The following is a 17,066-nucleotide window of genomic DNA, read 5'->3' as shown; positions in this document are numbered from 1 at the left end:
CTAAGTTTCAAGTTGATTGGACATCAACTTCATCAAAAACTACCTCGACCAAAAACTTTAACATGAAGCTGGACAGACGAAAGGACGAACGAACAGACGGACGCACAGACCAGAAAACATAATGCACATAAATGGGGCATAAAAACATAGTCAGATCTTCCGCTGCAGACGACAAAGAGTGTGAATAGGTCAAAGCTGTGAAAAAACAACAGATATATGAAACATGTTTTATTCAGTAGCAAAACTAGTCAGTGAAATCTACAATGATTTATGAAAAAATGTTGAACAATTTTTACACAATGAAAAGTTGAAACATTTTTATTATACATGATGTCGATTTCCAGATATTTTACATTGTTCAAACTTCGCATTATTGTAAGTATAACTCTGTTAAATTGTAAGCTCCAACCCGTAAGGTTAAGATATTTCTTTAGGACTACAAAATCGCTTAACTTGATATTATTAGAAATTTTTACTGAAAAAAAAATCAATAAATTTTAACATTGAAGGACTAAATGTGTAACTATACAATTAGTAAAAAAACGTTTGATTTATAATATCATTGTACTTTGCATATCATAATTAAATAAAACAAGAACACTGTCTTTGGTTAAGCTTATTTTTGCATAGAGATCGTTTAATTTATCGAAAAAATAAAAAGATGAAAGTGACATGCTTTCCTTCTTTGAGTTGCATTTTTAAGAAATATTGTACATCAATACAACATTTTGAACTTTGTTTTGTAGATGTTTATGGCAAAATAATGTCACCGCTCTTTTGACTAGAAAATGAATTAAGAATTCTTTCCCATTCATGTCCTTAAAACATGCTGTATAAGTTTATAATTATTCTTTTCGTCTAAATTTTTCCCGAAAAATCGTATCAGTTTCTATGGTAACAAGGAATGTAAATGAATCCGTTTGTTATAAGTAATTTAAAAAATCCAGTAACAAATACATGTATCACATTTTAAATTTATAATCACAACTATTGCATTTAAAAATTTATCAACAAACAAACATTCACAGCTTTCAACACTTCCTCTGTATTCCGTATAAAACAACATACACAAATGTTTCAATTTCTAATAGAACACAAATATAAAATATGCAAATTAGAACAGAAAGAAGTGAATAAATACACAGTTGTCGTCTGTAAAAAGACATGTTGAATTGATATATTCTTCATCACAAATATATATAGTCTTATCTTATTAAAAACAATATTTTTTTTAAAATAATAATTAAATAATATTATTTAACCTAGCATTTGATTTCGTTTGAGTATTTCGTCTGTGTAAAGAAGAGGGAATCCTTATTTTCATTTTTGGAGGGAAGGGTGTTGTCTATCTAATAGTTGCCAGAAAAGAAATATTATACATAGGTCAATTCACAATTACAACTTATAAATGTGTCATCTAAGGCCAATATTCATATACCTGTTTCTTGGCTCCAGAAAGAAAAGGGCCGGAAAGTTCGGCATTTTTTTTGAACGAACGTTATAGATTTCAATGGTGCATATCCGAAAAGTCTAAATTTTAATAATACAATCAAAAAATTGCCATAAAATATTTTATGGTAGGCATGAAAATTAAAAGGGTAGTTATGGTGGAGGGGAAACAGATCCATATGACGTTTGGCCTTACAAAGATGTTACAACTTATTATGCATTTCCGCGAAAACAACTAACATTATCGTTCCTATTATTGTGTCCGACACATCTCGTGGATTTTCCCTGAAGTTACAACCTAAACACATAACAATTAACAATCACGTTGTTGTCTGTATGTCGGCTTGTTCTTGTAGTATTGGTAAGACACAAACATGACAATTAGGAACATACAAGCCAGAGATATACCAACGACCACGCCTATAATTCTGTTCTGGTTCATTTCTGCTTCAATCTCGTCAAGTTTTTTGCCTGAAAAATTAAACACAAAATAAGAACATAAAACTTATGTTGTGTTATGTAACTTTATAAAAGAGGCGGGAAAATGATTGGGGGGGGGGGGGGAGTTGGAAGCTGACATGAATAGAATCGAACAGCATGAGCTGAAAAGAGATCAACAAAAAAATGAAAAAAACAACAAATTTAAAAGACAAACAATAGCCTACAAAACAGGAAGTAAAAACTTAAGACTGAGCAACTCGAACAAAACCAAAAAAATAGCCAAATGTTTCTACTTTGTTTGCAGAGCCTCGTCCACTTTGTTGTTTCGCATCTTTACTTTTTCCATAATAACTCCAATTATATTTTAGTTATACTTTACAAATTAAAGATGTGCTATCACGAAAGACAGCTTTTCATGGTGTATGTAGATATATATAAATAAATAAAGTTGTAAGGGGAAACACAGAAACAAAGTCATATTTGAGAAAATATGTTAAACTATAGACTAAGTACTATCGAGCTATTACTAAATAATGACCCTCACTTTTTGTTTTCTGTAAACAGCAAGCTGACGAGTGGTGGATATAAAAACACATCACAAAGTGAAGTACGAAGTTCAGTACCAAATTCAAGGAAACTCTGACTTGTCAATGTCTATGAGCAAATTAGGGCAATTTCAAACGTGGTCATAATGTGAAACACTGCATAAATATTCGGTAAATAGAAAGTTTACATTTCGTTATATTTTCGCACTCCATTATTGTCTAATCTCGTATTTTTTTCGCCATTCTCTATAATTTGTTTTCCTTTAATTTTTCTATAGGGACTTCGGTTGCCGAGTGGTTTGAGTAGTTACTATTGTAATCACTTGCCAGTCAACACTGAGGTCCCGCTCGTGCAGGTGCACTCGACTCCAATCTTAATTGACTAGGATTGTCAGTTATCTTATCGAAGATCAGTGGTTTTCTCCGGCCACTCCGGCTTCCTTAAAAAACTAGCCACTACTAAATAGCCCAAAAGAAGTGCTTAAAAGTGGCGTTAAACACAAAAAAAAATCAAGATCAAATACTCTCTATTCCGTAAACCCCACTCAGTCCCTTATAAATACAATATTCTCTATTATATAAACCCCACATAGTCTCTCATAAATACTTACTGGTACTATCTTTGACTGGATCAAATTCTCCTGAGGATGTTTGCCTACATTCGGACATTACTGTCATGTTAAATCCATAATTACTAGCTGTGGTTTTTGGGTCCTCTAACACAGAGATCTCCAAAGATTTAGATTGTGTACACCAAGCACCGTAAATATTGGTGAAACAACTAATCTCCTGAAGAATAAAACAATTAAAAATTACATTTTTTAGCAGCGCTGAGCGTATAAACACTAAAATTATAAAATAAAAATATCAATACAAAGTATCCCAAAAAATTGCATGTAGCAACTGACAAAATCAATCAGTGTGTATAGGTAATACTTCTATCCTCATCGCATGGTCTTCAACAAAAACTAGATATTTTAGATAGGTTTTGCAAACAGTGGTGTCTTACTGTAAATTTATCTAAAACCAAAGTGCTTATATTCAATAAGGCAGGCAGACATCTCAAATATAATTTTTAATATAATGGAAAAATTGTTGAATGTGTAACCTGGGAACAGTATATGTTCCTGGTGTAACCAAATGTAAATATCTTGGCATTACTTTTTGTTCATCTGGATCTTTCTCCTATGCTCAAAATGAACTTTATCAGAAGGGCCTAAAGGCTTATTTTAAACTGTGCAAGGAATTTATATCTCACTGTCCTTCACCTAAAATCTCATTACATGTATTCGATCACACTATTTTGCCAATATTATTATATGGTTGTGAAATTTGGGGTTATTCCCTTTACATCAAGATTGAAAAAAAAACCTGATTTGTCCTTTGATCAAATTTATAAAAGACTTAAATGTGAAGATTTGCATGTTAAATTATGTAAATTTGTTTTAGGTTGTGGAAAAAAGAGTACAAATTTTGCCTGTTTGTCAGAACTTGGCAGATTACCCACACATTTTAATATCGTCAGTTCAATGCTTAAATATTGGCACCGTTTAGAAAATTTGGGTAATCAATTTCCAATTCTAAAAGATGCCTATTTAACTTCCATAGAGTTGTACGGAAAAAAACATTCTTCTTGGTATGGCTCTGTTTATATACAGAAAAAACTGATTTTTGATAACCATACTGACTTAACAGGCTTAAAGTCAATGAAAACAAATAGTTTTAAGAAGACATGTAAAAAATATATGAAAATTCATTACATTAATCTTTGGCAAAAACAAAAAACATCATTATCAGACGGCAAACTGTGTACGTACTTCAAGTTTAAACAAAACTTTGGATTTGAAAATTATTTAAATATTATAAAAGATTTTGGGCAGAGGAGAATTTTTACCAGATTCAGAATATCAGCTCATAGACTCCAAATAGAGTTAGGAAGATATCAAGGTATTATCAGGCAAAATAGATTGTGTATTCATTGCTCATCTGGCGAGGTAGAAGATGAGAACCATTTTTTACTAACATGTACAAAGTATAGAGGTGAACGTAATGATCTTATTAATGCTATTTGTTTGAAATGTCCTAATTTTACCCAATTACAAAATCCTGAAAAGTTTATTTGGATGATGAGTAATGAAGATCATGAAGTTTTATGTGAAATTTGTTGTCTTATAGCCAAACATGAACATACTAATTAAAGAGTAGTGGGACCTTGTCACTTCACTTGCACCTGCTAATGCTATGCTAGAGTGTTGAATATGTATATACATGTATATATGCATTTGTAAATGTAATTAAATAAGATTTTGGATGCCAAAACCTTTTAGTATCATCCCTTGGTGAATTCTGCATTAAAGTGAACAATATTTTTTTACTTTTGTGCACTAGTCACGAGGAGGTTAAGACGGTATCTAAAATTCCACTTCCTAACATGTCCAAGTGCATTTGCCCTTGGTCTCTTTTCCATTTTAGTGACTTGTATTATTTATTCCTTCAACTTATTTTTATGGATAAGAGACGAGGTGGACCTCTGTTAGCAAACTATTTCCATTCTCCATTTAATATGGTGAATTAATAAATTATTAAACTATTTTTTTTGCTGGCACTCTGGCATGGCAGAAATAAAAAAAATCAAAGACATGAAACTTTGAAAGAACAAATAACAATAACAATTGTTTTATGTTGTGACATTTTATATGAAACATATATATTCTATGATATTATATTCTCTTCATGTGAATTGAAATTTTAATTTTATCTTCATTATATGTTTATGTGTTAAGAATCAGAATGTATAATTGTTTATTGTTGTCATTATGTCCCGTCAGGGGCCCTTAATTGGAAAATAAAGAACTTTGAACTTTGAATTTATACTAGTGTCAAAACTATGTTTCACTTTGGGTTTATGGTAGTGTTTGCATGTGTTGTAATTGGGTTTTTTTTTGCATGTTTTGTGTATTGTCATGAATTGTTGTTCTTCCTCTGTTTTTCTTTTGATGATTGTGTTTTGTATTATTCTACTTGAGTTTTTTTCCCGTTTGTCCCTTTCCATCCTTTCCATTTTATATCATAACGATATGATAATCAAGTTTGAGATTGGTTGTGTGAATTTACCATTAAATTTAATGTTTTCTCCAAAATCTTGCCCAATATATTTAAATGAAAATAAGGAGATTGTGTCAATTTAGACAACTATATCCACTAAAGTTCAAATGAAGTACTAGTAGATGTAAATATACACAACGTGGTGAAATAAAGCGCTTGAAAAAAATAGTTTTTCTGGATATTTGTTGAAGATTGGTTGAGCAACAATGAGCAATAAATCCTTGTATACTAATTTTACGCTTGGTTTTGAAAATCATATAGTTTATACTCTAGCTATAAGTGATATAATGATATTTTCACATAACACTCTTACTGTAAGAAAGATTGAACCACTTTTTATTGTTATCAAATGATTGAGTGTTGATATTTGTTTTGTAAATATAGATTTATCTAGCCTTTCTGGTGTGTTCTAAAGTTAGCCTTTGTACTGATTCCAGACAGAATCTCAGCAGACCAAACTACACTTATGAAATAACCTGACCAAGACGACGGGTGTCATATGTGAAGAAAGATCTGCTTACCCTTCCAGAGCACCTGTGATCACTCCCAGTGTTTGGTGGGTTTTGTGTTGCTTAGTCTTTATGTTGTGTTGTGTGTAGTATTATTTGTCTGTTAGTCTTTGTCTTTTTTAGCCATGGGGTTGTCAATTCTATTTTTGATTCATGAGTTTGAATGTCCCTCTGGTATCTTTCACCCCTCTTTTATGAATTTTAATTTGGGTATTGACAGTGACATTGAAATGACATCAAATTCTATCTTAGATTTAATATCATTGATAAACCTTATTTGGTAAAAATCATCATTTTATCCAATATCAGCCGATTGCATTGAGTGTGTAGGTAAAGGTAATATCTTTGGGCCTTGCATGGTTAGCTTGCTAGAGTAGTATATCTACCTAAAAATTACTTCACAGTACAGCTAGCAAGCAAGCTGACCAAAGATACCACCTTTACCTACATACTCAATGCAATCGGCTGGAAATACAAACTTAATCTACAGTTACTACTTTAGAATTTTTATTGAATCCACAATTATTTGTTTAATGTTTCAATTTAGTACATTTTCACTTACCTTAGACTTGATTCCAAGTACATCGTACGACGTTCCTGTTAAGAAAATCTTAGCAGAGCAGGAGGACATTGTCATCTGATTTACAGCTACACAGAAAGATCTGTAGGGACAGTTTTCTGATGTGTCCTCCATGGCATGGAGCACGATGCTACAAAAACCATCTTTAGCATTACCTTTAGAGTGAATGCTGAGTTTTTCTTCCTTGGCCATGATTATAGGCTTTTGTCCACAATTTGTAGATCCAGAGCCCATATTCACTAAATAAAAGTAACATATATTTTGTAACTTACTTCATTTATAAATGTTAATGCTTTAAAAAAAAGTATTAGATTATATGTTTTAAAACAAATAAATAGTTTTATTAGAAATTGGTAAATTCATATCTCACAACAAAGTTATGCATGTGTCTGTACTTATTCTTTTATCTCGTAATTGCAGGAATTTTTTTCTTGTTCATTGGACAATTCTTTATTTTGGTAGATTAAAAATATTTTGTTTTATTCATGAGCATTGTTTTCGACTTGAAATGATTGAGAAATTGATATATATATTATATGAATTTGCTTTTAATATTGCAGTCATCCTATGTTAACCACTAGCATTTCTTGTTATTTCGTATCTTTAGTTTCATTTCTCTTTGATGTATACAACACATCTTAGGCCGTGTTCACACCAAACGCCATGTACAGTAAACATGTTTACAACTTAGTTTATTGTAATGGACACTAGTTTCACATTAAATTTGTTCATATCTATCAAGGATCTAACTATACAAATCCTTGCATCTATACACCTTGTCTAATTACTTGTACATAAGATTTGTTCACACTTTTAAACTCTATGTCATTTAAATGTTCATTACGTAGAAGCGGAAAGGGGGGGGGGGGGGGGGTAATCGATGGAAATATTCCGAACCCCAATTGGATAAAAAAGAAAGGACCTACAGATGATACAAGAATATTCTAAATCAAGAGTTTCCCCAAACATTATCTTTTTATAAAGTCAAAATTTCGACTTTTTTAAAAGTCGATATTTCAAGATTTTAGAAAGTCAAAATTTCAAGATAAGAAAAGTTTAAATTTCGAGTTAAAGTCGAAATTTTAAGATTTGAAATGTCAAAATTTCGACTTTGAAAAAAAAGTTCACTGCCAATTTTATTTTTTCTATGTCCCTAATACGCTTCCGTACATTATAGTGTTAAATGTTGAAAAAAAATGATAACCAGCATCGAAAAAAAAACCGGAATAAATCGTTTGCGCGGCAAAATGTCTGGCTCAGATAAATTAACAAAATACCCCCCCCCCCCCTTTTTTAAGTTAAGTGGTTGCTTCTTTATGAAAGCCATTTTGATGATTTGCAGTAGTTTAAAAATAATAAAGATGTCTCGATTAAGCATTAGAAAACGTAGGCTTTACCGGCGTGCTTACAGGCGAAGAATATATATGTTTATTCTCATAAAGCCAATGCATTACATCCGTACAGACATTGAAGGAGAAGAAGGAATGATATATTAGGGATCACTATATTCCTGTCTTTTCTGTTTGTTTCAAATGGTATTTCTTCTCCAAGGAGTATTTGGCAAAGGGAGGGGGTAATGTTTTTTTTTTTAGTTTTAAGGGTAATTTAACGGATCCGAGATACATGTACTAGACAAACAATTCATTTACCTCACACTTTTTAAGTAATGCATTTATAGTGAATCGTTGTTTGAGTAAAGACCAGTGGCAAACATTTCTGTGCAAGTCAAGTCGATTCGGAAAGACCTTAATTTTCAAATGAATTATGTGTTCGGCAATGATGCTGCTTTCAGTCTTGATAAGGGCTTATTAAAGCTACGTTAAGTTGAAAAAAAAACAAATAAATATATCAAGTTTAGACAAATATTTCTGTAAAGAACTTTATTAATAATTGTTATAAATATCAATTTTATACAAAAACTGTTTCTTCCTTAAATATACACGGTGAAACTAATGTTTTAAATGCCTAGTTTTGTGTACACTTAAGGTTCATCATAACCTTTTGGCTAAAATGGCCGTATTTACACCCCAAATTTTACTCTGAGTACAGACTAACCTATACACCTGCAACAGTTTTAAGGGATGGCAGGAACTAGATATATAACTTTAAAATGCATTTTGTGTTTCAGAAAAATATAAACTTTTCTAGATTTTGCTATCCATTTTTTTTCGTTCCTGCAGAAGGTGCAAAAATTAACTAAGTAGTGAAAACGATTGAGAAGCTCCCCTCATATAATCAATGTTGTGAGTAGTATTGATTTAAATGGACAATAGATGGACAATAGACACCTGTAAACAATAGGTGATTTAACAGGTTTAAACTGTGTAACTGAGTGGACCGTATCAAATGAAACTCGGGTGTTTGTTTATTTTGCTATCTTCTGCAGACTGGAAAAAAATGAACATCAAAATCCAGGTAAGTTTTTAATTTTCTGAAACGTAGACTTCATATAACTTTTGTATATTTAGTTCCTGCCATGCCTTAAAACTTTCCTGGATGTACCAGTTTGTCTGTACTCATAGTAATTTTGGAGGTGTAAACACGGCCATATTTTTCAATTCCTTATGATGAACCTTAATCTACGCAAGGCCTACATCGAGTATCGACTGCATGTAGACAAAACATGTTTTACACTACACGTAAATATTGAATTTTATCAATGGGAACGTAATTTTGTTTAGTTTACGTGTGAGTTACACTTTTAGGTCAATGTGAACACGGCCTTATTGTTTTTATATATAAGGCATGTCGGCTGCCCGATTCCTACATATTCAGCTTAAATAGATAATACGGATATAAAAATAAGAGTTACCAATGATACTTTCCTCCATTGTCAACAACAGGTCAACGTAATCCGCTTTTTTATTTTTTCTTTTTTTTTTTTTTATCGTTGAGTCCAAACAAGTCTTTTTTTAACAGAAGGCATTTTTTTTCAATCAGGGCCAAATTAAATTTAAAAAAAATAAAAAGCCGCCAGTTTGCTTATTTAACTGTGTTGGCTTGTTCAGTCTTTCATAAGTGTAATGTCTTCGTGTTTCAAGTAGTCATGAATACGGAGACTTGTTTTCTTTATTAAGAATGTTGTCCGGCAAAAGAAAAACCTCGTTTTTTTTCAATGTACATTTAATAATTTGTATTATAATAGTCACAAAATTCTTTATTTCAGTCAAAGATAGATAACTCTAACTCGTTTCTTACCTTCCTTATCTGCATGGCACATTACAATAACAATAGCAGCCACAAGTAGGGTAAATGTTGCCATCTCGTCTTTCTGAAAATTAGAAATAACATTTTGTAACAAACTATCTTAAAACTTAAAAGTGACATCACATTACATTTTATAATAAACTATGTTAAGAAGTTAGTGTCATCACATATAACATTTTATAATAAGCTATCTTAAAACTTTGTGACATCACAAATAGCATTTCATGCTTTTCCCAGTTGTAGGTAAGAAGAAAATAAGGTTAATATGGTCAATTAATGGTTTCCAATATTTAAAATGTTAATAATAACTATCTAACTTTAGTGGTTCCTTCGTCATGTTATTAGTTTTATAAATTTGGCGGAGCAAACTTAATTTATATTACTAGGTTTGAACTTAAATCGTGGAAATGTATATATATATATAAAAAAAGAAGTATAATCAGTAATTTTGTATGGCATATTTTGTTGTATCTACATGTAATTAACCTGTCGGACTGTATATGAGAAATATAATTCTTCATCAAAGGCAAATCGCGGAATTATTAATTCCTGATTCATAATTCCATTTTATCCCTTTATTATAGTTTAAAAGATTATCCATTTCTATGAAATAGAAACAGGGAATTTGACAAACAAAGGAATGCATGAATAAGTACGTACAGATTGTTTTCATTTCTCTTTAATTCTGTCAAAACTCAAATATTATGTTTTATGAATGATATCTTTTATAGTTTAAATACTTTTATCCGTCACAAATTGGACATATTTATTCTTTTTATCTGATTTTTGAGTTGACCTGGCATAATCATGATAATGGTATACAGACTAAAACGAAAATTAAAATAACATACACTTTGTTTAAATATACACGAAAAAAATATGTATATATTTCTGAGTACAAGCAAAATTATAACCGAAGAAATGTCAACCAACCTTTAATTCAGCCTTCCTCTAGTTGTTAAACATAAATAAAAGTTTTACATCTTGTCATAACAAACATGTAATATTACACAACTTATTCTATCTACCATTGTTTACTGGTCAATATAGAGTCATTTATTTGCCTTCCCTGTCACTTGTGACAATAACCTGGGGTGAGGGGGGACATGCAGGGGTTTTCTTTTCATTTGGAAATACAACAAAAATAGTAAATTTTACCTGAAATTGTTCAAATCCTTGACATAGTATTAACTTTAAATAATACTGTTTTTTGTCAACAAAAACATTTAATTTCTTCCTTGTTATGCGGCACTGATTTAATCAACTTGGTTTGCAATTTACTTAATTGAAAATGTCCAATGAATTATTGATTTTTGCATGTACCCATGTTCGTATTATCTAAAGTTATGCAATTACAATGTGCTATATAATTTATGTTTAATTATCTATTAGAAAAATATCTTCAATACAGATATTAAATCCACTTGTGAAACACATGTATATTTAAAATTTCGTTAAATGGGTCACCTATAGAATATAATGAATTTTCTGGTCAGTGGAATGTATATACAAATGTGCTCCCAAAAATAATATCTTGACATAGATGAAACATCTTTTTATCATTTTTGAACCACTAGTAATTGACTTCTGATAACATACATAGCAAGTTCTGGTTTTTAAAAAAATTGTCGAGTCTGTTGCAAAATTAGTCTGCTTACCATGATCAAGATCACATATTTATTTACATACTATAGACATTACTGGAATCCACGTTATATTCATTTTGGATAGTTGTCTCCCCTTAATACGAAATAAATAAAGTTTTATTGTTGTCTATAAGACTATTTTTCTCGCTTCGATCGGCGACATACTTTGGGTTTTGGTCGCTTTTTTCAAATCTTGGTTCCAGTTGTTAAGCCTCTGTTATTTAATTTTCCTATTCAACAGGCACCATAGAGGATGAGAGACTGAATGATGATTGCTTCACAAACAATTCATGCATATTGAGAACTAGGGCAAAGCATACAAAGCACACTTGAAATACAATACGAACAAGGAGAAAACTCTTTAGATTTATATAACAATTGCATATGGTTCCATATTCAGAACGAATTATTAAGAAGTGAAATCGATTTCCACACGGTTTTTATTTCACACAAGGGCTATTCTATAAAAAACAGCTTTCGAACTATAATATTAAACTTTATCTTACTTTTGTATCCAACCGGAATTATAAACACTCAAAATTAAACTATCTTGAGCGACATTATATAGTGCTGAATAACACGTTTACCTCACGGATAGGTGTAAAAGTGTTGTAAATCCTTAAAGAGTAGGCCCGATAAGACCCCTTTTTTTGGCCCCAAAATAAGAATTTTGGCAAAGTTGTTGCAAATGTCAGCTTTTAGCTATTTATTGGAAAGCAAAATACTTTTGTCACATGTACCGTAAAATGTTTTTTTTTTACAATACAATGCATCAGGTACTAGCATCATTATTTTCATGGGAAAATACAGAAATCCTCACAATACTAGTATTTGTGCTAATTTTAATACCTTTTTTGTTTCAAAAGTGGAAGTGGCCGCACTTGTGTTAAGTCTTAATATTTAAATATATGTTATATTTAATTATGATAGATGATATATGTAAATGGTGATTTATTAATCTTTAGAGGGAAAAATAATTAGTGGACATTTGTGCTACCTCGCTGTGGTGTAAAAGGTCATCTGCGACTCGTTTGGCAGGCCTTTTTGATAGAGAGATCTTCCTTGAAAAGGAGCGCAATATACTCTCTGAACACCTAAAGGCATCAGATTTGATGGCCCCATTTCGATTAGGCATTTTATATATGTTTACATAGCGTACAGCCAAACGATGCCCCGCTAAAAGGTCTTTCTTGTCAATGTATTCTTTTTTACACTTAAAATAAGATGTTTTTCATTTCTTTCGATATAAGGACTTTTAAGGGTTCAAAGAAAGTGCCAGCAAGAGAAAGAATACAAGATAGATCGATGGACGGAGCTAACAGACAAAAATCAGATAAACTGTAGAAAATAAAGAGATCGAAGAAGTTGGTTAAGAAAACAAAACTTACCTCTCAGTTTGCCTGTCCTATATGTAATTTAGCAGATGTACCTTTGAAGGTCACCTCTGTTTCAAGTAGTCCTCGGGATATATCTCACTCATAACATACTGTTTCACCTTGTCATCGAACAATTGACTTTGACTAATGTCCAAATGGAACAGGAATTATTATAATATTTTAAATATAAGGTAGTGATCTCAGTTTAGTGTGTTAATTTATTTAATGCGGCTTTGTTTATACATGTGTGATTTATACCAAAAGATAACGTTATTGAACAGTTTATCTTTAAAATACCTTTATGGCTGTTGGGGAGGTTATTTGCGGACTAACCTTCAATATATCAAGTGCTTATCATAGGATATTGATTTAAACATATAATTACCATATTGATATTCTTATCAGTGACTTCTTAGAATCGATCATTTAAGATAAAACTAGATAACAAAACAGCTGATTCGGATAAATATATAAGTACCATTCTAGTGTGTGTTTCACGTACCGACCGTGCAAGGGCTGTTTTGCCAGTCAAGGTCGTTAAAAACTTCCATTTGTTGTTGTTTCACGTTCAGTAGTTCAAATCGAATTGTTTTGTGATAGTATATATATCCCAGGGACATATAAAAAGTATATATGTATCTGTATATACCGATGTGTTGTATTTGATTTATTAAAAATAACTATTTTACTGTAGATTGTGAGGTATTTATTGCCAAATACTTGCATATATACCTTTTCAAAATTGAGGGACGTATATATAGAAAAACGTACAATTGCTATATATATATGTAAAAAAAAATCCGTTAAGCACGAAACAATATTACGATTTTCAAGATTTCTGCCTGCTATCCAAATAAACGAAAATTGAAGAAAAAAATAATATCCATACTGACTACACACTGTCTGGGACTATTATAATAAAGCTGGTATAATAGTCCGAGACACTGTCGAATGCAAAAATATACGCCGATATTTTGGATACCATCTCCTATTGAACGAAAATTCTTATATTACTTTAAACAAACCCCTGTTTCCCACACCCCATTTTCAAGTATGTCTATGATGTTTCGGGCAATGTACGTCTAATATTCAATGAGGATGGAAGTGTTTAACGACCTTGATCGGCTAAACAGCCCTCGTATGGTCTTATTAAAAATTAAAATTTTAGTTTTTCCATTTTTATATTCGCCTCATTTTGTGAAATAAACACTGAAAAAATGGCTATGGAGTATATACCATCTTTTCGTTTGGGTTTAGTCAAGGAGGTTATCTCTTATATATAACTTCCTTGGTTTTAGTGAACCACAAATTTAAACCGCCATGACCAGTGACCGTGAAAGTATATACCTAAATGAACAGGTAACACTGTCCCATAAATAAAGGTCACACTTAAGTTAGCTGTGAGGAAACATTGGGTTTATAGATGTGACTGCATAGAAAATATTATTATTAAAGACAAGTTTTCAACTGATGCCGTCTGGATAAATATGAATTATCCATTCATTTTTTTTTTCAGAGATAAAAATTTAAAATATCTAGTCTACCTTTTTTTCATTTAATGTCTAAAAAGATGGATATCATGCGGAAGATATTCATACATGAAAAAATGTATTTTACATGACACTGAAACATCTTGCTCTACCAACAATCTTCAACAGGACTATGATCTTTCATACCACCATCATCCTTCATTTATGTCTATGCATATATTCCGTTAAAATAGAGATGAGTTCAAAGAAAAGACTTTCCCAATCTTGAACTTCGTCAAAATATTTAGAAAGATTATACCGTTTTAAAACTGACTGATTCTTGAATTCTGGTATCTTTATAGCGAAATGTCCAGCATTATACTTAATTTTTTTTTTAAAGTATGATAAAGTAATACAAGACGTCTTAGGAGGAAATCATATCTGCAGACTGGGCTTCTGCATTGAAAATAAATTGAACCGGGAATCCTAACTGGCCGTGATGACGGAAAAGATGCAGATCCAAGCGCGATGACAAGTTTACGTATAAACAATAAACAATTCTTTGGTACATAGAATGATTATATTATTAGCTTACCTTTATATACTGACTGTGAATAGACCTACACTATTACCGAAAAAAGAGGGCCTATGATTGATTAATATGTGTTTCTATATGATGTATGGGGTCTTGTTCACAGAAGTTTACAATCTAGAAATTTTATCCGCTATGACATGACATTTTCAATCAATTTTGCTAACTTTAAATAGTGATGACCTTCCATTGTCAAAGGTTAATGCTTGATCTTGGTGGTCCATATATATGTATAGGTATATAGCGTAACATTTCAATATAGCTAAGCTTTGGCGGATCCAGGGGGGGGGGGGGGTTCCGGGGGTTGGAACTCCCCTTTTTTGGCCGATCAATGCATTTGAATGGGGACATATAGTTGGAACCCCCCCCCTTTTTTTTAAATGACTTGATCCGCCACTGCTAAGTACTATGCTTGCCAACGCTGAGTAAGCGAGGAAAACCTAGAAAGTTAAGGTTTCAGGGTATACAAATATGTGTCTCAGTGAAATTAAAAAAATCAAGTGTTATTTATTGATATATATATGTATATTTAGATTATAACTGACATTTCAAATCTCTCCTGTATAAAAGCACTTGACTGAGGTAGTCACAGAAGCTTGTTCCCTGTGCGGGTTTTTTTTCTAAAAAAAAGTATCATCCGTTCCCAGCGGCAATTTGCTAATAAAAAAAATAGTATGGTCAAGCTGAGATGACGACAAATTTATTCTGAATCCAGATTTCCCCATACCTTATAGTGTTAAAGGGAAACTTCGCAAAAAAATCAAAAATTGATATTATGTTCATTCTGTATAAAAATGTTCAAATTCATAGATATTAAAGTTTTATTCCGCTAGATAAGCGATCACCATCGATTTTAAATTTAGAGTATCAATTCTCCGAGATCCGCCATCTTGTCTTCTTTCCCGATGAATAAAAACGATATGTCTATAAACCACAAAGAAACAAAACTACAGTAACCGATGTAGTCGTAATTGCGTGTCGATATCTTGTCAATCGTACGGTTGTTTAATACGACTAACTAACTTGATACGGAAAATATTCTTACTTTTTTTAAATTACCATGGTCTGTTGTTTTTAAACTGTTGATATTGGAATTAGGTGAAAAGTCAAAGTTGAAATCATAAATAAGTGTTCCGTGAAAATTGTTTTCGAAAATCTAATTTGTTCATAATTCTTTAAAGTAATAAACTTTTTTCAAATATATTTTGATCTTCCCTTATCTGATCACCAGCATGGCTAAAGGTATTACATCCAAAGGTATTGTGAGGGGTGTGAGGTGACACGTCCAGGTATTCAAGCGATTTCCTGTCGGGCTTGCAAGTTCATGCATCGTTTCACTTCTGCAGGTATTGATCAGTGTACACGGCTGATAACTTATAACTTATAACTTTCCATTTTGAACTATCAGATGTATAATATACAACTCTGTCTTACTTGTCATTACTAAACTCATACGCTTGTTTATAAATAACATTTCTGGTGTAAAGAATATAATTCATAATATATAAATAATACCCAAAAAATAAGATTTGATGAAATTAAAATCTATTTAAATATTTTTTCCAAGGGTGAATTTGGGAAAATGTAATATATAGTCATTGTCAATAGTGAAGGACAGATTGGAACAGACCAGAAATATTGATTTAAAAAAATGTACGCACTTGCCGACGATTCGTTTATACGACTGGATATAAAGTTACGGAACTATAGCGCAATTTAAAATATTTACGTGTATACATTGAACATAAGAAAAAAACATATATTTTGAATAAATAGGGGTAAAAGTGTTGTAAATAGACTAGCCAACGTATGCCAACAGTATGTAATCATCGAATGTCGATAGACTACAGTTGTATACCAAAAGAAAAAGAGAACCAATTTGATTTAAATACAGGTCGATGTATATATAACTTTTGCTTTGGTTCATTGAAGCTGTGGACCTAGAAAAATCACAGATTTATATTTCAATAAGATTGTTCTCAAACAAAGGAAGGAATTCGTCATCACAATTGTTATATATGCCACTGGACGAACACTAATTGTCCCCAGGGGATGTGAATATTTTGCTGGGAAACTTTTGAGTATCAAAGTTTCAAATTAATTTCGGGATTTATTTTCTTTCTTGGTATTCAATAACCGAAAAAAGA

At 31.5% G+C, this 17,066-nt stretch overlaps 1 protein-coding gene across 3 annotated transcripts; it reads right to left on the bottom strand.

The window, feature by feature from the left end:
• Positions 1–213: 213 nt before the first annotated feature.
• On the bottom strand, positions 214–13,082 carry LOC139501908 (uncharacterized). Of its 3 annotated transcripts, none has more exons than XM_071291209.1 (5): positions 12,871–13,082; positions 9,828–9,900; positions 6,612–6,868; positions 3,047–3,224; positions 214–1,920 (listed from the first exon to the last, which is right to left on the bottom strand). In XM_071291209.1, the coding sequence occupies exons 2-5, from the start codon at positions 9,889–9,891 to the stop codon at positions 1,763–1,765; spliced, it is 657 nt and encodes a 218-aa protein (XP_071147310.1). In that variant the 5' UTR covers positions 9,892–9,900; positions 12,871–13,082; the 3' UTR covers positions 214–1,762. The 3 variants fall into 3 exon arrangements, with proteins under 3 accessions (XP_071147310.1, XP_071147312.1, XP_071147311.1); XM_071291211.1 differs by lacking the exon at positions 12,871–13,082 and adding an exon at positions 10,995–11,108; XM_071291210.1 differs by lacking the exon at positions 12,871–13,082 and adding an exon at positions 10,770–10,926.
• Positions 13,083–17,066: the final 3,984 nt, after the last annotated feature.

This window comes from Mytilus edulis, chromosome 13 (assembly GCF_963676685.1).
Source record: "Mytilus edulis chromosome 13, xbMytEdul2.2, whole genome shotgun sequence".
Classification (NCBI taxonomy): Eukaryota; Metazoa; Mollusca; class Bivalvia; order Mytilida; family Mytilidae; genus Mytilus; species Mytilus edulis.
The sequence above is the reverse complement of the archived record's forward strand: the minus strand, read 5'-3'. Positions and strand labels throughout refer to the sequence as shown.